Raw genomic sequence first — 23,106 nt, forward strand, 5'->3', positions numbered from 1 at the left:
GAGCCTAACAAATATTACTTCATGTTGTGTTCAGTCATTGGTATTAATGTCACATTCTTTTCATTGTTCCACAGCGTTTCAAAAAAAATGTCCACAGAAACGGTTGTCCAAAAGTATAGGTACAAAGCAAGATCTTAAGAGAGAACGGTTGGCACAACCTCTTCATCCTTCATGGGAAGCAAGTAGGAAACGTCGAGAGCAAACTTCTCAAATTACATTATTCCAAGGAAAAAAGATAATATTTGAAGACTAATTTTTTTCTAGTAAATCCAGAGTAGTGCACATTTAATTGAGCTCATAGAGAGAGGAACTTTGCCATCTTGACAGCCTCCCCCAAAGCTGTTTCCGAAGGTCAAGAGGGCCTTGTGATCAAATAGAAAAGTGGCAAGAGCTTGCAGAAGAGAGGAAAATCCCCCATAATTCTCTGATGACCCCAACTGTCAAGAAGAGTTTTCAGAAGAGACACAGGGAAAAGGAATCAGCAATATTTCTTCCACAAACTTCATTCCAATTTCAGTAGTTAATATCCAAGCTATGTAGTTAGTATCCAAGCTACATAAAATTAAAATATTAAGATTTTTATGGACAAAAATGTGGTAGGTTTCATTTTTCTAACTTAATTATACAAAGTCAGTATTAATCTTGAAGATATTGGGTTGGTTCTAGCAGTAAGTGCTGGCTGACATGAACCTTCCCACTTCCCTCTACCTGATGCCAAGAAAGTGGACAAATAGCCTTGCAGGCTGAGAAGCTACAATGGGGAGGCAAAGTGGGACAAAATCACCCTTGTTGCCTCTTTCCCCCTACTCATTGCAGCCCATTGCAGGCACATTTATTTCTTGTGTGCCAATATTTGGAAATCTTGCTGACGTATACACTTTTTGTAGTTAGAGCCTTGTAATTGTATCTTCTAATTTTTCTAAAAGGCCATTCTCCATTTGTATTTTTAAATTGAGGCAGCTATTTAAAAAATGCTTCAGCTGCAATTTGGCCTCTCAACAAGTGGATAAATTTGTAAGTACTCAAGATGTAATGAATCCTTCACCTTGGCCTGTTCCTTCCATTTGGTAATTAATTTCCAAAGCCTTGTATGAAAAAACTTTAATGAAGTCAATTAAGTTTAAGAATGTGAAAAACCAGAATAGAGTGTGTTTCTGGTGCCTGTTCACAAAGCTAAAATCCATCTGACCAAGTTAAATGACACCTGAAAATGAGTGTCTAAATAAATACACTCACTGGTACATCTTCTTAATATTCTGCAAGACTAAACGGGGATTTGACTGTGTTGAGTGGTATTATGCATGTTTGACTCCAGGTATGGCAGTAGTGAAAAAGGAAAGCACTGTAGTAGGGATTATTGCAACATAGCTTCTACTTGTATTTGTTTTACAGATTTATATTTATGTGAACCACCTCATTTTTAAATAAATAGTTAATTTTAGACTAGATGGCATTGTATCTTTCCATTAACAAGACTTTAATTAATTTATGCAGATAGAACTAGGGATGTGAATCAGGAAAAAAAGAGTATTTTTTGGATCAAGATTTTAGGGACAGGATAATTATTGGTATTCCAGGTTATCTGGGTCTCAAATAGCAGTTTGATAGCAGGATTTGGGGGTTTTAAGGATTTCAAAATTATTCGGGGTCATATTCCCTGTGGGGAATCTTTCCAGGGGGTTGGAGTGTCTGGTTTTCAAGCAAATGACACCAAAATTGCAGAGAGCTGGTGCTCAAGTAGATTGGATCATGGGATCGAATTCTCTGGGTTGGGAGGGGAGTATATTTTCGGACCAAATGTATCTGAGCACACATCCTTAAATAGACCAGCTTCTCCTGACCTGCTAAAACTTGGCAAAACAAGCAGAAGTGAACAAATCCAAGTATACTGTTCACATACGTGACAAAAAAAGAGAAACTTTTAACAGTACGTCATCTGAGGAGAACCTAGACCAATGGTCTTCAGCCTTCAGGCATGTTGTGAGCCCCTACAGAATAACCATAATTGTTTTGCTCCTTTTGGGAAGGACATGTTACTTGTACACGTCTAGAGAACAAGGGCATCATTCTGTCTTTTCTTTGCACAAGCACAGAAGGGCAGAACAGCAAGGCTATCTGTGGTGGAATGGATTCATCCTAACTTCTGACCCTTGCCTTGTTCCACAGTATGATACACTTGACACTCAGGATGTGTCTTCTGCCCTCATAGTCTTGGCTGTCACCAGTACTCTCCCTTTTTGTGTCACATGCTTCCAGCTTATTGGGTTCCATGCTTAAAACTGGGTCCTAAGTCTGGAACTCCACCCTTGATGCTGACATAATGGAGTCAACACATTGAATCCAGCAGTTTGTCAACACATCTTACCCATATTATCCTCCTCCCTGTAGTCCTTTCTGACCCTAGGAAATTTTTATTACTGAGGTAGTGGGACCACAAAGACTAACAGCCACATGGGTCAGAAGGCAAGTGGGGCAGGAGAATGGGGTGAATTACTGTTTCTGTCTCTTCTATTGGTGATACAGTTCGTTGTTAAAACTGTGTTGAATCCTAGGCCTTAAAAGGCCATGAAAGAATGGGTCAGAGCTATTGTCAGCAATTTGCTCCAGGAAAAGATTAGGGCTTTAATAGAATAGCTATCTGTCTGAAAATGTTGGATCCCTAAGTCTTGAGGGACAGATAATTAATGGGTCCATCACCTGAGGAAAGATTAGTGGAAGTCACATAATTTCTTCAACCATGAAATATTCTTGTTCCATTGCATGAATCATATGAAACTTAGACTAGTGCAAGATGAGTGGTATCTTCAACCGCTGTTGTAAAACATCTGTCATAGCTAGATGTGTCCCCCTCCCCTTTTTCAGATACCATGTATATAGTATTGTTGAGTTTTCTGGCCTTCCTACCATAGCAGGCAAATAGGAACTCACCAACCTGTTTTTGACCTCTCCTCCCCCATTCTAGAGTTTAAACTATAAAACTCATGAAGCTAGAGTTTCTCAATAAACTGCATTATAGACAACCGCTTTTTTGTATTTTTTTTGGACATTCAGATTTCTCTTCCTACAGAGAGCCATTTCTAACAGTTAAAATATTCCAATTAACCAACAAGAGGAAGCTGGATTAAGTACTACCTTTTGGTGGAAGTAGAAGAGACGCTGATCACTTGAAACATTTTATTCAGGTCACCTTCACAAATTTTCAACCATGATACAAAAGTGCAGCACAAGAATATAGAAATGCAATGGAAGAATACAAAGCTAGTGTATGAATAATTATAAATAATTTTTCAGAGAAAGATGCGTAAGTTTTAGAGATAAGATTTTTAAAAAACTGAAGTAAATATTGAAAATTCCTTCAAGAATATAAAGTGGCATTTCATTGAACTTGTAACACTTGGTTGCATATAGATTTCCTGACAGCAAGCTATTTTATTTCAGTTCAAGTTAAAATATGTAAGCACCTTCAAATATCTGGAATGTGAAAATAATGTGTTTACTGTCTTGTAAGGCACAGGATAGACCACTTCCAATGAACTGAGGATCCTTTAGGTTTCTTGTCTGTTCAAAAACTGTTAAGCACAAAAAGCTTAACAGAAAAAAATGTTCATGTATTTGTTATTTAACAGAAATCCCTTCCACTTTATCATGGTTCAGGAAACTCTTGGAATAAGAAAAGTTTCTATACTAAAAATCATGGAGCAGCCAAGAATAGTTAAGAAAATGTCTTTGCCAACCTCATCGTGTTTGATGTTTCAGCTGTGTCGACATGTTGCTCTGTAATAAAAGGAGCAAGTGTAGTAGCACCTTAAAGACCAACAAGATTTCCAGGGTATAAGCTTTTGAAAGAAATGGAGCTTTGACTCAAAAGCTTAAACCCTATAAATCTTGTTGGTCTTTAAGGTGCTACTAGACTAGAATGTTTGATGTGTCATTGCTAAAATCCATGATAGAATCTCCAAATCACAATGAATCTACATAAATAAGTAATGTTAGACTAACCTTAGTTACTGTCAGAAGTCAATAGTAATATGGTTCCTTTTTACATTAGTACCAGCATATACCCAGCTCTGTTGACAAATGAAAATACTACCTTTGTATAGGAAAAATCAGGAATTAGAGATTTACAGTACGTAGTTGTCCTGTGTAGCGTAGTTACTCAGAACTGTCAGGTAGGTCAACCTTGACATGTCACTATAAGGTCATCGTTATTCCTGCGCCCATGTTGCTCTACTGGCTCCAGATACCAGCCATGTTTTTTTCCTGACGTACTGTAAATGTAAAAAGTGGCCTACATGTAAACAAGCAACGTAGTATGTGGTTACTTGTAGTTCACACATGAAAGGCCACAGCATGTCAGAACAAACTATTGTAATGTGGTCAGAAGGACTGAGATCCAAAGCCATTAAAGAGGGCTTGGAGGGCCTTGGCACTGGTAAATGAAAAGGAAGAAACACCTTTGTAAGGCTGCTTGGAAAGTTTTAAGAGCATATTGTGGCACCTTTCATAGGGAAAATATTTTATCTGAATTTTCAAAACCAGTAGAATTGATAGCCTCAAAAATGAGTCACCCAGCATTCAAGCTAAAAATGTGCATTGTTCTAAAACACTGAAGTGGTACACTCCAAACTAAGTACACCACTTCTTATATATTGTGCTATACACTATTGGAATGCAGTCAAAACACAGCTCTTCTTAGAAGTCCTGCTACAGGTGCATATTCAACAATAAGTGTGTATCAGTCCCATTCCTTTACAAACTAAGTAATGCAAGGGGGAGCTCCCTCTGTGGGAAATCATTCCACAGTTTTGAATAAAAATTCCCACTGTTATGTTTTTATCCACAGTGAGAATAAACTGCCTACCAGTAGCAGTCATTGGGTTATTTGGGAGTTATATTTCAGCTCTAAATTTTTCAAAACTGGCTCTTGTCGCCAATACATCCTGTGTCAGATGTATTATGGCAGCCTACTCAAGTGGATACTGCTTCGTGTAGTACTTTAAAGCTTCACTTTTTATTACAGACTGTTTCAACCACAGTATTGTGCAGGTTCATGGGAAATCTGTCATCCTTTTCCCCTTCCCCCAAATCTATTCTGTATTTTCAAGGGTTGTGTGTGTGTGTGTGTGTGTGTGTGTGTGTGTGTGTGTGTGTGTGTGTGTGTGAGAGAGAGAGAGAGAGAGAGAGAGAGATGCCACCTGAGTATCTTAATGCTGACTTTTAAAAAACTGAACATGCATCATTTTTAATGGAGGCTACCCAAATCCTATTACTGTGAAGCAGTTTCAAAACACCTGTTTAGAAAGTTTTTTAACCACAAGAGACCAAGAACAATGAAATGTGCAAATACGTCTCTCTGCATTGGAAAAGGGCTGCTTAGTGTTTTATAACTGTCTTTCAGAAGTGGTTCATGTCAAAATCGCAATATGCTTTTGGCTTACAAAAATGGTCACTTGCGAATACATTTAAAATGTAAACATGTTTCATATGTGAAAGCTTAAGTAACTGGTGCACAGGCATTGCTCCATTAAATATTAATAGTTCTTGAAAAATGAATAATTCCTTTCTGTATTTGGCAGAAAATATGTCAAGCTAGTCTTTCTGCAGTAATGGAAACCTTTCTTCTGCTCTTTCAGAATTTGTCTAATCTAAAGAACTATGAAACTGGTCCCACAATTCCCAAAAAGCTTTAGACAACAGCTCCTCAACCCCACTGTAAAATAGAGGGCATTATCAAACAATTTTGTGGTGACATTGGTGGAGAGGAAGAGGTGTCTTTTAAAATAAATTATAAGATTTGACTGAGCATGCACAAACATGCTCTTTGTATCCCAGCCTACCTGAGCACCTTGTAAATTGTTTTGTAAGGTCGTTCACAGATTTCCAGTAGTCTAAGAAAGGTATTTCTGTGAATAACTTTCCAACAGAATTTGAAAAAGTGTATAAAGCACCAATTCACACTTTGCAAAAGTTGAATGCATGAATGAAACAAAATAATTCATTTTGAAGAAGGTCTTAATGCTTCAGAGTTGCATTAAAATTCTTCGTGTATTTCCTGGACATTTTTTCTTCAGTTTTCAGAAGTTTTTACATCCTATTTCAGTTCATGAAATAATTTCCTCCCAAAATCTTAGGCAACGGAGCAGACATTTTCTTTCATTTTAATATCTATTTAAGAGAAAATAAACAGTTGGTAAGTATAAAATGTATTGGATCCAAAATTCGAAATAAGTAAAAAAAAAAAACTTTTAACATTTTGAACAGTATGGTTAGCAAGATTTGTTTCTTCTGCTAAAAATGCTGATTGAGTAACCTTCTGCCCCCACCAGGCATCTCAGTCCTGAAAAATTCCATCTATACGTTGGGACGAGAGACTGCTATCCACCATACACATACTGCTGTGATTGGGGGGGGGGGGGGGAAACTTTGAAGAACCACTAGCAAAGAGATTCAAGCCCTTGGCAACCCCCACTCAAGGACTTTTGAAATTATTCCAGGCAACAGCAGCAGAAAGAGTACAACAGCAAACTCAGTTGTGGTCAGGCAACTGTGAACTGAAGGCATAGCTCAAGCTGTGAATATACAGTCTGAGAAATACTGAAGTTGATTCCACTGTTATTTCCATTCAGATTATGATCCAGCACAATAACTTCGCTGGGTCCATGCATGGATGTCTAATCTGCCAGCTTTCTTCTCCTGTCAGCAGCCATTTTCAACCCCAGGAAAGTTTATTCCTGGGGTCATGGGACCCACATGGAGTAATAGCCATGCAACTTGGTGGTCTGCAGTAAGGAGGAAGATGACAGCAAAATCTCTCCCCTTTTCCTCTTCTGCCTTACAATTTTTGTAATTCAAATAGTACTTCACTGAAATAACTTTGGGATAGGAGCAAGAAAAAATGGTTCTGGTGAGCTACCATTGCTGGGCAGTGCATTGCCCAACTCTAGCTGACCTAAGAGAGTGAGGAGGGCAGCCTGGTCAGGAGCAAATGATTGCTGCTTGGCGGAAGGAAGCTGCAGCTTCCAGTTTGGCTGTGGCATCACTGCTGGGATGGTGGGGCAGACATGGAGGCTGCTGCTGCCAGGCCCAGATGGAGGGCAAGTGTAGAACCCATCTTTTCCCTCCTGGCCTGAATCTTGTTGGGGTCCACAAGGAAGTATGCAGTGCCCAGCTTTACTGATGAGGAATGTAGGAAAGCACTTCCTTTCCTCTAACTAGCTCTCTCTCCCTCTTATCAACAGGTTATGGCAGGGGAGAATACAGAACCCTTTTGACCTCACAGTCCTCCCTTGAATAGCACATGTAGATTAGATGATAATCTCTTCACAATTCTTTTAATGGCTTTGTGAGTATCAGTTTCTAGACAATTTGTCAATGCAATCTATAAAATAAATTTGAGCCAAGAATAACAGCTAAAACTCACTGAGTCTAGGCAGCAGTAGGAATGTACAAATCCCTTTTAAATAATCAAAACAAGATTTCAAAAACAAAACTATTTTAGAAAAATCTGTGTTGTCATCTACTGGGAACACAAATTAACATCCGCATTATTTAGGTTCATTCCAGGCCATACTTTTGTATTGATTTGATGAAAAGTCAAAGGAAAGTCATTTAGTTAGTGGCAGTTCTTATCTGAAAGCACAGCAACTCTGAAGCTAAGGAAAACAGCAAAGTTATCAAGGAAACACCCAATGCTGCATTTCCTAAGCTGTCATTACAACACACTCCTCATCCTAAATGCCATAAATGTCATAATGTACTGCAAAAAATTTATGGGAAAAGAGGAAAAAGACTTACGGTGAAATTGTGCAGCCAGAGGCATATGCATGGTGGCCAGTGTAACGGATATCACAGCGTACTACATTGTTGGAGTAGTCCGATTCTGGTACCAAATAGCTAGGGTTTACACTAACCTGGAAAAAAAAGTACAGTCTGTACTTTGCATGTTTATATATCATTGTAAAAAATTTAACTTAATAAAACTGGATACCTTCAAAATGTAATTTCCGGGTTTCACATCTGTGATATCAATCCATTGGCAATCTATGTCAGCATTGTAGGTGTCATAACAGCCAGGACTCAATCCCTAGAATTAGATAGACACAAGAGAACTTTTTTTTTTACTCAATCACTGTTAGTATATCTAAAGTAACAAAAGCCAACAAATTGAACAGTTAATTTCTTCTAAATATTAAGGTTTTACAGTATGATAAAGCAGTATTCTTTACGTAAGCATTATGCTGTATTTTGGGGAAACAAAGTTCATTTCTTAACAACTGTTTTGCTCATGTTGATAAACAGAATACTAGGTATAGCCATTCCAGGATCAATGCTGTCTACTGTCTGATAAATATAGTAAAATCTTTCTTACCTGGTGCTTGATTATCCAAAATGCTCAGTTAACCAGCATGAGCCAGAAGGCAATCTTATCCCCCTAAGCCATACTGTTGCATCTTTGGGCATACACGCACCCTATTCCCACCTCTCCAGCCAGCCAGGTTTGTGCCACTGGCCATCGCTGGGCTTCTGATAGCTGCATACAAGCAAATGTCATTCTTGGACGCTTCCTTCCCCTGCGGTCTGCTTCAAATTATTGGGAGCCAGCTCTGCCAGAGAGTTCCCCAGCAGCTGGCCTGCATTTCTGCCTGTTGCATGAGGTTCAGGGAAGGATCTCATCAGATACAGAGGAGGGCTTGTTGTTACGACATTCCCAGTGGGGTGGAGTTTGATCATGGTGGATTTCTCAGGGTAGGACTGAGCAATAAGCCTGAGTATGTGGCACATTTGATTAACTGGTGATCCCCAATCTATGACTAGCAGATGAAGATTTGACTGTATTCAGAAGTGGTATTAACTTTTTTAAAGTTTAGAATAAACTTATGCTGCTATTCATATTTTGAGGACAGATGATCTCTTTCTCCATTATGGATAAAGTTATCATTATAACTAAGAAATGCTTTGCTTTCAAGACTATATTACTCCTTTTCCCATTCCTTACTTAACTGTGTCAAAGCAAGTCAGCCTCTCTCATTGGCTAGACTATACCAATTTAGAAAACAGAGAGGTTATGTCTGGCTCATTCTATTTCCCCAATGCTATTTTCATGAATTAAAAGAAGGTTGTATACTAATTTTATGAAACCTACTATTGTCCTAAATGACAGCTCCATTTAAGCCACGTACACTCAGGCCTTCAAGTTCTATGTAATAAGTGAGGTCCAGGTTTCTTTCTCCTCTCTGAAATCATTCCAAGTGGAGTCTGACTGCCCCTATGAAAAGTACAATGTTTGGCCACAGATTGTGTGTCACTTGGCAAGATTTAAGTACTTGCTGTAGAAAGGAAGGTCATGGGTATATTGAGAACTGGCAGCTGCATACATTTTTTTTGGTCTGGAATATGGATGTAGTCTTTGGTTGCTCAGAAAAATATTTCATACAAGCACAGGTTTTGAAGCAGCATATGTAGCCACAAGAATTCTAAAGGAATTTAGAGTAGCCATAGACATTTTATAAATGCCTCATAGCTAGGCTGCTTGTAGAAGGAACAGGCCATATTCCTCAGGGTTCTTATTTGGCAGCTACCAATGACCTCTACACATAATGTTTCTTTTGTGATTACTGTGATCCTTGGTAACTTCTTCAATAGAGATGGCTAAGGACTGTGTGTTGCAATTGGCTTCAACCTGCAATACATTTCTAAACAGATTTGAAAAACGGATGAGTGAAAAGCATAAGCAAACCTCCCTAAGGTCCAGGACACATTGATATCTAGGTCCAGTTTATCTAAATTGGATTAAAAACTTGATTAATGAGGTGAATAGCACATGTTCCATGTTAGAATAATTCTCATGACCTAAAATTATGACTAATGTTAATGCATAATACCTTAGAGTAGGTTACAACAAGGACTTACATAAGAATTTAGCCTTTTTTCCATGATAGAAGTAGCATAATGACATGCTGCTACAATTCAGTGTTTGCAGAAGCAATGCATAGAAAATCATTGCTCAGCTTATGAATTCAAAGTAGGGCTGTGTACGGGTGGGTAGATTCGGTATTCCCGCTTCGGGTTTATCCGAAGTGGGAAACCGATTTGGACTACCCCCAAATCCGAAGCGGCTTGGGAATCGCTTCGGTATGCTCTGTGAAGATTTGGAGTATACTGGTGGGGGGACGACTCCCCACCCACCCCCTGGGGAGACCCCTCCACCCCCACACAACCCTGGGGAGATCCCTCCAAGCCCCACCCACTTACCTGGGTTATCAGCTAGGTGGCAGCGGCAGCACAAGGCTGCGTGGCCTGGAGCCAGCCAGCTCCTCTGCCGCCGCACCGCTGCCCGAGCCTGCAGGGTGGTGGGGAAGGCCAGAGCCGCCTCCTCCAGCCCTTCCTGCCCCTCAAATGGCCGCAATGTGCCGGCGCCGCGGCAGCCATTTGAGGGGCAGGAAGGGCCGGAGGAGGAGGCTCCAGCCTTCCCCATCGCCCCACAGGTTCGGGCGGCAGCGCGACGGTGGCAGAGGAGCTGGCCTGGAGCCACCGCAAGGTAGGTGGCGGGGGAGGTGGGGTGTTAATTTTTAAAGGACCCCGCTGCTGCTTGCAAGCAGCGCGGGTCCATTTAAACGAGCCCCAAAGCTTTCCAAAGCATTTCCGAATGCTTCAGAAAGCGTTGCTTTGGTATTCCGAAGCATTCCGAATTGGGTTGTTTCAGGTAACTTTACCCGAAGCAAAACCCAAAGCGCACAGCCCTAATTGGAAGAGTTCTCCCATAGATATTTCATACAGAATACAATATTCCCAAATGGAGAAACCATCAAAAATGTAAGAGCTCTTGTTGATCAAATGAAAGATCATCCTATTTCTTAAGTTGGCCAACCAGATGCCTCTAGAAACTCTGTAACTAGGAAATAAAGGCAATAACCATTGCTTGCCCCCCCTTCCCAGTGCTAACAACCAGCACTCAGAAGAGCACCGCTAATAGCCACTGGCTGACAATTTTACATGTTATTTGTACGGTTCTGGCAGTGAATTCTATAAGCTGATTGTTATATACCATTTGTGTCCAATTACAATGTAATGCTAACCAATTTAATGAAAAAAATAGAAGAAAGATGCTCTAGATCTACTGCAGACCCTCCCTCCCAGTGTTATTTCTGATGGTTCATTAACTTCCCGGAACAAAATTTCAGGAGTTTTAAGTGGGCTGCAGGGGGAGGGAGGATTCCATAAAATTTGCCACACACACCCCTTAAGATTTACCGTGGTTGGATCCAAGATGGTATCTGTCCACATTCTCCTCACTGTACACCATTTTAAACTTCTTTTATGACCCCTGTTGATAATTTTTTTAACTAACCCCCACCCCAATCCTTTAGACTTTTTTTCAGAGGGAAGGTGCTCTGGCTATTTGATTAACTTTTGTTGCCTTTTCTCCTACCTTTTCCAGTTCACCTTCAATAACAGGATGACCAGAAGTCATTCTATACAGTATTCCAAGAGCAGAAACACCATAGATTTATATAAGGGTATCAGGATCCATCTGTTTTATGGTCAGTCCATTTCCTAATAATTCTTCGTATAGAATTAGACTTTTTCCATTGGTTATAGGTTTGGGTGTGCCTTAAAGAAATGCCACTGTATTCATGAGACAACTTTTATTTTTATGAAGTCTAAATATTTTTTAGTGGTTCCTCTTGTCTAGGTTGTGTCCTTAAATTTGTACTATATCTGACTGGACAACATGTGAATGTGATTTAACGAGAAATGCAGTACCAGTACATATTGATTAGGATACTGTAGTTACATAATGAGTCTGTATGATAAAAGGTGAAGCACAATCCTTGCTTCCTTCATAACAAAGCAGAAAAAAACTAAGCAAGCTACTGAAAAACTATTTGTATACACTAGATTTGCTTCCTGGTCTGAATCAAGATGCTAGAGTTGACCTTTAAAGACATATTACAGCTTAGGACCAACATATCTTTAAAGACCATCTACTTCCATATGAACCTACTCTGACCATTACCATCATATTTATGGGTCTTGCTTTGGATACCCTTGTCATCTGATGTGAGCTGAGTGGCAACCAAAGAAAGAGCCTTCTTGGTTGTGACACCAAAACTGTGGCATTCCCTCCCCATGTAGATATTTCAGTTCCCCTTTATCCTTATATTCCAGACCTTTTTAGCATTCCATCACTTTCCATTTTATATAATTATAATACAGTTTTTAATGTTTAACTGTTTGCCAGCTTAAGGGCCCAAATTAGGTGAAAAAGTGAAGCTTCAATTTTTACTTGTGTCAGCAAGACTCCTGCCTGGAATAAGCTGCATGCAACAACTCTAGTTCTGGGTTAGCTGTATTGGTTAACTATTTGCTTCTAGGCCCAATTCAAATTGTTGGTTAAAAGCCCTTCACAGTGTAGAGTTCTCACGCTTATCAAACCACATTTCCCAGTAGACTCCAGCATGCCAGCTGTGCTTTTCAGACACCCTTTTCCTTATGAAGCATCCTCCTCATCTAAGATTGTGATGTGACTGTTGCCAGATGAGCAGGCTCTTTCTGTAATAGGTCGTCATTTGGAATGGCTTACCAAAGTGGATGCAGAGGACACCTCCACTTTCTGCATTCAGGAAGTCATGTAAAACAACTTTATTTCAGAGGGCATTTGGTCAAGGGTAATCTATTTTGGCAGATGTGACTGTTACATTGTTTTATGTGTATTACTATTATTATTAGCTTCAATTATACCCTTGCTTTCTCCCAGATGGAGACATTGTTCTCTTCTCTATTTTACCCTCACAACCACGTGAAGTAGGTTAGGCTGAGTGTGTGTGACTGATCCAGAGTCACCCAGTGAGCTTCCATGACCGAGTGGGGACTCCTACATCTCCCAGATGGCACTGGCTCTCATTGTTGCTTTGTTAGCCCCTTTGAGCTAACAGATATTTCAAGATGAATCCCTTACAGCACCAGAATGCTGTACAATGACTGATGTTTGGCTTGACTGTAACACAGCTTCTCTTCATAGAAGAAGGTGCTTTTAGCCATTCTAATGATCCTAAGCCTATCATGCTTCCCTGCACTGCCCTACCTTATATCGCCTGCCGAAGACACAGATGAATCCACTAATCCCAATGACGCCCCAAGCATTAGCTTCCATAACTGCATCTCTGACTACCCCTCCTCTAGAAACTGCTCAACCATAGACCTAAAAAGTAGCAAGCAAAAGTTATAAGGCTAGCCATGTGTTATTCTTACACTGCGGTGAAGTCCTATGGTCAGTTAAAACTAATCAAACTTGACATGTTCTGATACCAAAGAGAAACCAGTATTTTAAATAACTGTCTCTTACCTGTGTATGTGCTGTACATGCGTATCGTCTATAGTATCCATAATCACAAGAAGTATCTTCAAGACAAAAGCTTGCCTTGTGTCCTTCAGCTACTCTCCTATGTGAGCTTGCTTCAAGCAAGTCATAATGGCTGAACTCATCCATACTGTGGTAATGCCTATCATAACACAGGCAAATTAGACAGATCTGCTCCCCATTCACCCCCCTGTGTTAAAGTCAACAACAAATTAAAGATATGCACTGGCTTTCTTTAGAGAGAGAGTAATGTGTGTTTTTCCTTCAAAGTTTCCAGTTACACTAACAGTAGCAGCTATATGTATGAGTAGGACAACCTCCAGTTGTTATCCTCAGGCATTTTTCATCTCACAGAAAGTGCTTACATTCCATCCTGTGAATTCCAAAGACATTTTATCCTTGAAGGTGTTTTTTTAAAAAAAACAATAGCCCCAGTTATTGTGCTAAATTATTTAAACATTTTCTTCAAGCCTCACTTTGTTACCTTTTACCATGCTCTATTTTTATTCCAATTGATTTGTTATATTATGATTACTGGTGGGTCATATTCAACATGCACTGCACTGTTTTTCATGACAACAGTTACTTAATTGTAACTTCAGCCAATCATGTCAGTATCTTCCCTCTAACATTCTGCTATTGCTGTTTATGTCATATACAATAAAAGATGGAATCAATCAACTCTTTAGCACAAATGTTTCCCCTTGTGATCTAAAGCAGGAAAAGATATATTTTTCTAAGTGTGTGGTCTAATGAGATGAGGACCAAAAACTTGTTTCTGATTTGTAGTGGTGGTTGCATCATACAAGCCATCACCAGTTTAAATTACATCTTTGTATTCTGTTCTGTCTTGACTTGAAAAAACTGTAAGAAACTCCCATTTGGTACAAGAGGTTTGGACCAACTTCAAGTTTGATACCAACATCACATTACAAAAAGTGATGTCATTCACCTAAAGCCCTCACTAGTTATTGAATTATTATGTTTTATGCCCAACTGTACAAAAATTATTTTAAATCCTCTTTTATATTATATCTGAAATGGCTCCTAGAGATTTCTATTCTTTGAAAACGATTATAAACTTGTCTTTTGTGAAAAGGGTTCCAAGCCTTGTCTTCTTTCCACACAGTAGAAAAGAGAAAAAAGCCACACCACAATAAACAAGAGAACATAATTTTAAAGTACCATACTGAATACTCCACTCACTGATGACAGCTGTGCCACTCCCAAGAGTATCGTGGTCGGCTTGGCAAGAAATCTGATGTGCCTTGATTTTTCACTCTCTGGGGGAATCTCAGGAGTACTCTATTATCATAGTCTCTGACATCTGATCTATACGCTGAACTGCAAAGATATAAAAATATGCATGAATAGTCTTGAAACAGCAGTCATGGACTTACGGAAAGGGTCTTTGATAGCTCAGCAGTATTTTTTGTGAACTGCTTATTGTCCAACATGCCAACAGCTGAGGTTACTTAACAGATTGCAGTGAAATACCTATACATATTTCTGAGTTGGGTTCAAGTTCCTTAAATACAAGGTTGACATCAATTAATGCTTTCCTCGTGGCTTGTATCCTATCTACAAGTAGCTATGTTTACATACTTGTACTTTCTCATCTCCTCCTTCCTGTTGCAACCTCAAAACTCAGGGTCAGGGGACCCTAAGTAACTACAGATGCTGTGGAGGGAACTGCTCTTGGAAAGATTTGGTGTTGAACAGAGATAAAGGCACCCACTTACAAATGGAAGTGACTCCAACTTGTGCAAAGGCACTTTTTGAATGCAAATCAATAGCCTTTAGGATTAGGGCCTTGTTTGAGCTGTGCTCAATGACTGCATTTAGCAAGAACATTTAAGCAAACAACACCATTTCAGTATTTTCATAATTACAGTAATAAATAAATAGAGTAGGCCTTGATTTTACTCCTTAAAATAAGAACCAAATACATCCCAGGCCTGTATTTTACTTATTAATAGAGATGGGCACAATCTGCATTACGATAAAAAAAACTCCACGATAATGGCAATCGCGCAATCGGGACCCGGTGGATCATGCTCGGGCACGGCCAACAATCCAGCGGTCGGGAGGGGGGCTGGACGGGGCTTGATCGGGGTGATCGTGCTTGGATCGGGAAGCCAGACACTCAGGCACCAGCAATCTATTCCCCTGGCAACAGAGCCAGGAGAATGCCTGAGCTGTGTCTGCCCTCCTTCTGTCGCCCTGGAAACCCAAATGGAAGCCCAGCTTGCCTTGATCAGCAGGGCTTCCTTCCAACCACGGAGCAGCAAAGCAGTCACCAGCTGGGAGAAGACACCCAAGGAAGGGAGGGGGAAGGGGGTGTTCTGTAGCCATGGGCACTCCAATCTCATCCCTGCAAACCCTGATAGGCAGCTCTGACGGCCAAACACAGACAGACAAACACAAACACAGATGCCACCGGCATCAGCCACCATTCCTGTATCGCTGGGAACAGCGAGGCACCCCTCCACTTTTGCCTCCACGATCCACGGATCGGAAACGGGAGATGACCGGTGTGGATCGTTAATTTGGGATCGTCGCCGGCGCCGATCCACGATCAGCTTGATCGGTATTTTGGGGGGGATCATGCCCACCTCTACTTATTAAGTAAGCACTTAGCACTTGAAAACTTTCCTTGGTTAGAGATGCCATAAAACTTAGCAGGATCTAATTTTCTGTTTTTCAGTAAGCCTTCCTGGTCAAAATTTCACACCAGCTATGCTCATCTCTGCTGAGGCAGAGCTGGTACCTCCTACTCTGCTGCTAGTAATGTCCTCTGACACCCACTTCACATATTTTCTTCCCCTCCTGTTAATTTCAGCAGAGCTTACTATCCATTCTACAATTCTCTTCTGTATTAAAAATCTCAGTGGAAAATCTTACGGAATGTTGTGATATTTCTGCTTATATTTTAACTTCATTGCTATGGAACACCTTTGTCTGTTGCATCCAAGTCTTCTAATAATATTTTTTAGTTTGTTGTCTGTACTAATAGATTTGTTAAGTTATTCAAGATATATAACCAGATCTAGGCTGGCAGTGCTATGATGCTCATTTTTAAAGCCAGTTTTGCATTATTTAATTTGACAAAATGCTGCTTTGATTTCAGCTCCAAGCAAAGTGGGAAGATCCTTATTCAAGAGGATAAATCCATTAGCTAAGCTGGCTACAGATTTCCAACAGTATCATAAAACAGATCAAACCAACCATAACAAGTAGCATCAGGCCCAAGACATGCCTGCAAACTTCATTTTTAGCTTCTAGGTTATGATCATTATCCCAAAAGATGCTACAAATGGTCGTTGGTCCCCATATGATGTGGGAATGTTGCAAATGCCATGAACAACATACAAAAAAAATGAAATGTGTGTTAAAATGTGTGTTAAGTGTTCCAATTGGATTAGAGGCAGCTTTTAGCTCAACCTAATTTAAGCCTTGTGTATTAGACATTTACTTATAAATTAAGTCCACAGCATTCAAAGCTCTGACACTAAGTCAGGCTGCCCAGGATTACAGCATAATTACAAAATGACTTGCATTAAGTGTCAGTAGAAGATGACTACCAATCAGTCTAGGAGCTGAATACCAATAATTTAAAAAACAAAGAGGAAAACCAAAGTGAACTGGAAATTATAAGAATCAAAACTGCAAGTTTTTTAAAAAAAAATATTTTACAGTTCCACATTAGATTGTGTTCAAAGCAAACTTGTTTTAATTGAATTAACAAATGTCAGATTAATGAAAAACAGGCCTTGCTTAGCTTCCCTTATTGGTTGCCCCACCAATAAGGGAAGCTGTGTCATTTGGCAATTAAACTCTCAGCAACAGATAATAAAAACAATGTGGTTTGTGAAGGGAGGAAGAAATGTAGTTCTTCTCCCCTTTAAAGCAGTTGACATTAAACTCCCCTTTTCCCAATCAGAGCAACATTTGGAACACTTTGAAGGCCACCTTCATCTGTGCTGTATAAACAATGTCTCTCTTCTACACACTACTGACTTTCTTGTTCTGAAGCACTAGACCTTCCCATCAGTTTTGATAAAGAATTTGATGCTGTTATCAATGGAGAAGCAGTAATCTCTTACCTTGCCAGGCAATTCTCTTCAGCAGCACACCTCAAGTTGTACATGGATGTTCTCTGGACATAAGTGGATGCTTGGATGTAATAAGGATCTGGTACTAAGTCAGGAAGACCTGCAGTGCATCAATCACACAAAGGCAGCATGAAGCCCACAATGCACACTACATTGTTCCTTAACTGACAAGAGTCATGATGGCTCAAGTTTGGCTCTCTAAGACCTGCACCCAATGCTAGTAAACTAGGTCACCCATCACTTTTCTCAAGATCAAAAGAAATGTGAAAAGACAATGTGCCCTGCAGATTAACATCCTATTTTGCTAACCCGTTTGTCATAAATCTTGAAGGCATTCTCCCATAAGGGCACCAGCTGAGGAGCTCTTTAGTTTGCCAGGTCAAAGTAGCAGGACTCTATTAGATACAGAGGAGCTGTGCTCTTTGTTTTATGGAACTGGAACTCCACTGCAGTAAGAAGATTCGTCATTAGGCAGACTGTGGGGTCTGTATCAGGCATCTGAAGAAGAGAACTTGATTCTCGAAAGCTTATGCTAAAATAAAATTGGTTAGTCTTAAAGGTGCTACTGGACTCTTTTTGATTTTGTGGGGTTTCAGAAAGTCTTTAATAGAAAAAATGAATTAAGTTAGAAGCATCTGTTGACCTACTCAGGTGTCCAAATAAGAGGAAGTTCTTGTATTTTAGTTTCCTTTGTATTAGGAGGGGAGACCATAGTTCCCCTCTTTCTGAATCACTTGACCCAAGAATCCAGAGGAGGCAGTGAAGTAAAGAACCTCTGAGCCATTTCTTTGCTGTTAATTGCAGCCACATTTAGGAATGAGAGGATCAAAAGCTCTAATTTCTCACAGTCTGAGCACCACGAGCCCTACCTACATAAGAACTTGGGGAGGGGGTCATAGTTAACTATCATAGAGATGACTATGGAGAAAACCTTTGTCTGGTGAACTTCCTTCCCCTCATCTCCATCAACTAAATTGCCATGGCTATGGAGACTTTTTTTAAAAAAAAAAAACTTTTTAAAGACTGATTAAAAGTAGCATAGCAGATAACTTATTCTTCATCCGCTACCCTATATGTTTATCCGAGAACACATTGTCTCCAGGGCACGCAAGAGGAAGGGTACGTGGGACCAGATGCTGATTAATGGCTGAGGAAGTTGTGCGGTTGCCAAGTGGCCACTATTAAAGTGCGCTATCGGGAGAGGAGGGCGGGAATTGCCACGCGGGCGGCTGTTCTCGATGTTATGCACCCCCTCAAGCGGCTAAATCGGGGTTTGCCTGCAGGCGTCCGAAGATTTTATTGCGCAAAGAGCCCGCGGGCTTCCCCCCTTCCGATGCCTGGCAGAGCGCGCTCTTACCGTACTGGAAATAGCCGGTGCCGTAGCCAGGCCGGTAGCGGCTGTTCTGCCGGGGCCGCTCGTAGGTGTCGTAGTAGTTGTAGTAGGGGTTGTCGTCCGTGTACTTATACGGATTGTAGGGATCGTCGCCCACCATGCCGTCTTCCCGGTGCGGAGGCCGGAGGTTGCTCAGAGGCGGCGGGCTGCTCCCATTGCCCGCCCTAGAGGGGGAGCTCTCCAGACGACGTGCTTGGGGCTCCCGCGCAGAGCTGCTGCCGGCTTGAGTCCTATGGCCCCTGCCGCCGCCATCACTGCCCGCTGAGTGCTGGTAGCCGGCCTGGAACCAATGCCGCGCCTCCGGCCTCCTGGTCGTGCTTGCGGTGGCGGCGGGAGCCGCTGGTGCCCTGCGCGGCGATGTGCTGTTGCCCCTGAGGAGCAACACGTGGCCGCCCTGCGCGGGCTCCTGGCCTTGCCTGCGCCGCGGCGGCTGGTACTGGGAGCCCAGGCTGAGAAGGCTGTACACCTGCCCGTTGTTCTCCCACTGAATCCTTTGCCTCCACACGGCTGGAGGAAGGGGCGGCGGGTTCCTCTGCGGCTGCCCGCCGGCCGGCAGCCACAACAGGCAGCTCCAGTAGAGGCAGGCTTGCAGCTGGGCGAGCCCCAGCAGAGCCGGCGGTGAGGAGAAGAGGCGCATCGCTGCGGTGGACGGAGAAGTCAGCAGCAGCGCCTCGGTGTTTTTTCTCCTCTTTCTCAAACGCACACACAAGAGCCACCGACTTTTCCTGCGAGCCGCACACAAAGAGATAGCGCCCCCCTCCCCCTCCTTCCTCCCAATATTGTACTCGGTTAAGTTTGCAAAGGAGGCGCAGCAGTGAACGATCCCTCTCTCCGTCTCGCTTGTGCTGATGTCTGGAGTGAAGCAGCGGGCGGGAAAGAGGGAGGGGGAGGAGATGAGGGTTTTTTAAACTTTCTGGCACATTTGCAAAGTTACACAAGCTCGTTTTGGCAGGCGGCTTCTTTGCTGTTTGTTCACGTAATGCGATTTGAAACGTGCGAGCCTGACAGTCCCCTCAGATCTGCCCCCCTTCCCCGTCCTCCCCGACAGCCTCTTCTACCTGATCTTGAGGTTCCAGACAGACAAACAAGACAAGCCAGCTCTATACACGCGCGGCTGGGCAGAGACTCTAACAATCTGTAAGCATCTCACAGTCTGGGGTTAACATGCAGGCATTTCATTTCCCTCAGACTGCTCAGGCTGCCAGGTGGTGGGGCAGTGCCAAAATATGCACACAGAAAAATGCTATTAGATCATCAGCCCAACTACAGAGACAAGAAAGCAGAGTTAAGGAGAGTGGAAACATGTTTTCTGGGAAATATTTTCACCATAGATTTCTCCCACAGTTTGATCTCTTGAGGGGAAAGTTGGTTGTAGCAGGATGAAGCAACGGCTCTATGTTTGCCTGTGATGCCCTTTTCATTATGGCCCAAATCTTTCTCAAATAAACTCATGCATACCAAGTTTTGTTTTCCTCTATATGAGTCACGAGAACTTCGTGACAGACGTGTCTCCTGCTGAAGACATTCACTTCAAACTGATTTTCCCATGGGACAGATTGTCCATCATGTACAGAATAAAGGGAGTGGAAGGGGCAAAGACCATCACTCACTTCTCTCTAATCAAAATGTTACCATCATCAAAATGAATTATTAACCTGTTTCTCTCCTGAGAGGACAGTTTAAAAATCAGACACCCAATGCATTTTTAAAGTGTCTGTTACAGGTTGAAATATATTTGCTAATGAATCATTGCAAAGGAATGGTGCAGAAAAAGAACAGACTCTTCATCTCTATATAAATGCATTTATTTCGAATACAGGGCCTTCATTTTTAATAGGATTTAATATTTAGCCTGGTAAAATTTAGTTTTACCTTAGATACTTCTCACCATTATCCATGTTAGGGGCAACTGATAAGTGATAACCACTTACTTCTTGATAAATTCTCACCTTTAGTGACTTGTCTTTTGCTTCTGTTTCAGAGCAGAAAGCTAAGCCACATACACAGTAACATTAATCGTAGCTGGCACCATATACTTTTGCATCCACAAGTTCACATGCAAATTAGAATCTTTTCATCCATTTAGCAGCCATTGGAATGGTGGAAACATACAATCCTTTTATGTTCTTTTGCCATATTTTCACCACAGATTTCTCCCACAGTTTGATCTCTTGAGGGGAAAGTTGGTTGTAGCAGGATGAAGCAACGGCTTTGCCACAAGCACAAGGTTAAGGTTATTACATTTATGCAAGTTTAATACATTAGGGGAGTAACAAATCCACATTAAGTGATCTTGAATATGTCCCTGAAAGCTCAATGCTTTCAAAAATCATGCTGAGTTTATTGAAATCCAACATACTTTATTTATTTTATTCAATTTATATTTTGCCCTCCCTGCATCAGCAGGCTCTGGGCGGATTACAATTTATACAATAATATAAAATACACGTACCTTTAAGAACCAATAAAACTTATTAAATATTAAAACTGCACAACAAGCAATACAGCAGCAGGTTTTTAAAAGACATATAGCGGCAGATTTCTCCAACCACCACCCAACCACCTCCAAGAATATATGGCAAAGGCTAGGTGGTAGATACCCTTTGTAGGGGCACAGCTATCTCTAGGTGGCCGGCAGGGAGGCCCAGGGCATCAACCATATTCCTGGTGGAACATCTGTGTCTTCCAGGCCTGGTGGAAGGATAGCAAATCCGGCCAGGCCCTAACCTCTTTAGACAGAGCAGTCCATCAGGTTGGAGCCAGGACTGAGAAGGCCCTGGTTCTGGTCGACACTAAACGGGCCTCCCTGGGGCCAGGGACCAGTGACAGATGGATCAACGCATCCTCCGTAGCTTATACAGAGGGAGGTGTTCCTGTACATTCGCTGGTCCCAGTCCATATAGGGCTTTATAGGTTAGTACCAGAACCTTGAATCTGATTCGGTACTCTACCAGTAACCAATGCAACTGTTGCAGTACCAGTGTTATGTGTGTAGTGCAAGGCACTCTGGTGATGACCCGCACTGCCACATTTTGGACCAGTTGCAACCGCCGGATCAGGTTCAAGGGAAGCCCTGTATAGGGCGTGTTACAGTAGTCTAACCTAGAGGTGACCATTGCCTGGACCACTGTAGTTAAGTTGTGAGTCAAGAGATAGGGGGCAAGTTGCCTGGTCTGTTGAAGATGGAAGAACAATGACCTGGCAACCACCATGATCTGGGCCTCCATTTTCAAGGAGGCACCCAGAATCACCTCCAGTCTCCTAACTCTCGGGGCCAGTGTAAGCACTGCCCCATCAAGTACAGGGAGCCGGAGTCCCAAATTCATATTCCCGTGACTCAAGTACAGGATCTCCATCTTCAAAGGGTTTAACTTCAGCTCCAGGGCATCCGGGGCCAATCCAGGCTGGCCATCCATCAGCAGATATAGCTGGGTGTCATCAGTGTACTGATGACACCCAAGCCCAAAACTTTGCACCAGCTGGACGAGGGGGCGCATATAGATGTTGAACAGTAGTGGAGAGAGTATTGCCTCCTGCAGTACACCACATACTAGTGGATGGTGGGATGACAACAACTCCCCGAGCGCTCCCCAAGCGCCACTTTGGTGGAATCTTTGAACTTCCTTTGGAATGAGGAAATCTACATGATCACCCAAGGAGCCTTCTCTCAAGCATTTGCCCTTTGGTTTACTGAGGGGCTGTGGGTAATGAAAAGACAAGGGAGACAGCTAGAGCAACAATAGAAGATTCAGGATGAATCCAATAAGACACAAACTAAAGCTCATATTAAAGTATACTCCATGGTGGTGATAGCTGCAAAAAATGACACTTTTCCTCCACCATTGTGTCTACACAGTGTATGCCAGCAGAAAGTAGTGCTGGACTGCAGAACATATTCTAGAGGCAACTGGAGCCCATATGGTCTGCTCTCTTCTGTCCAATTGCAGATAGAGGTGTGCAGTCAAGTATCGCCAGCCCTAAAAGTTATCCAACTTACCTGGCATTAGTTCTGGTAGGCTATATCCAGGGCAGTCAAAGCCATTCCGAACAATTCACAACATTGTGAGTTGTTGGAAATTTAGTGGAACCTGCTTGCTTTTTTAAAAAAAAAAAATTGGCCCCTTCCCCAACTATTTTCAGTGTGGAAACTATTCTTTCAGCATTCCTGAGGATGCAATTTTATCCCTCATATTATTCAACCTCTATGTAAAGCCTTTAGAAGAAATTATTTGTAGCTT

The 23,106-nt window shown here is 41.7% G+C and overlaps 2 protein-coding genes across 4 annotated transcripts in view; one reads left to right on the forward strand and one right to left on the reverse strand.

The window, feature by feature from the left end:
- The window catches only part of SRFBP1 (serum response factor binding protein 1), a 117,705-nt gene extending 116,191 nt beyond the window's left edge, over positions 1 to 1,514 (forward strand). The window contains exon 8 of one of the 2 annotated variants that reach the window (XM_054987408.1): positions 75 to 1,514. In XM_054987408.1, coding sequence (XP_054843383.1) covers positions 75 to 253 — 179 coding nt within the window. In that variant the 3' untranslated portion in view covers positions 254 to 1,514. The remainder of the gene's footprint in view (positions 1 to 74) is intronic. The other variant, XM_054987410.1, reaches the window with a different exon arrangement.
- A 1,646-nt stretch (positions 1,515 to 3,160) lies between these two features.
- LOX (lysyl oxidase) lies at positions 3,161 to 19,705 on the reverse strand. 2 transcript variants are annotated; one of them, XM_054987295.1, is made up of 7 exons: positions 18,833 to 19,705; positions 17,467 to 17,575; positions 14,567 to 14,704; positions 13,346 to 13,502; positions 7,988 to 8,083; positions 7,795 to 7,910; positions 3,161 to 6,165 (listed from the first exon to the last, which is right to left on the reverse strand). In XM_054987295.1, the coding sequence occupies exons 1-7, from the start codon at positions 19,503 to 19,505 to the stop codon at positions 6,159 to 6,161; spliced, it is 1,296 nt and encodes a 431-aa protein (XP_054843270.1). In that variant the 5' UTR covers positions 19,506 to 19,705; the 3' UTR covers positions 3,161 to 6,158. The 2 variants fall into 2 exon arrangements, with proteins under 2 accessions (XP_054843270.1, XP_054843271.1); XM_054987296.1 differs by lacking the exon at positions 3,161 to 6,165 and having other exon boundaries at positions 7,791 to 7,910.
- Positions 19,706 to 23,106: the final 3,401 nt, after the last annotated feature.

Source organism: Eublepharis macularius, chromosome 8, assembly GCF_028583425.1.
Source record: "Eublepharis macularius isolate TG4126 chromosome 8, MPM_Emac_v1.0, whole genome shotgun sequence".
In the NCBI taxonomy this organism is placed as follows: domain Eukaryota; kingdom Metazoa; phylum Chordata; class Lepidosauria; order Squamata; family Eublepharidae; genus Eublepharis; species Eublepharis macularius.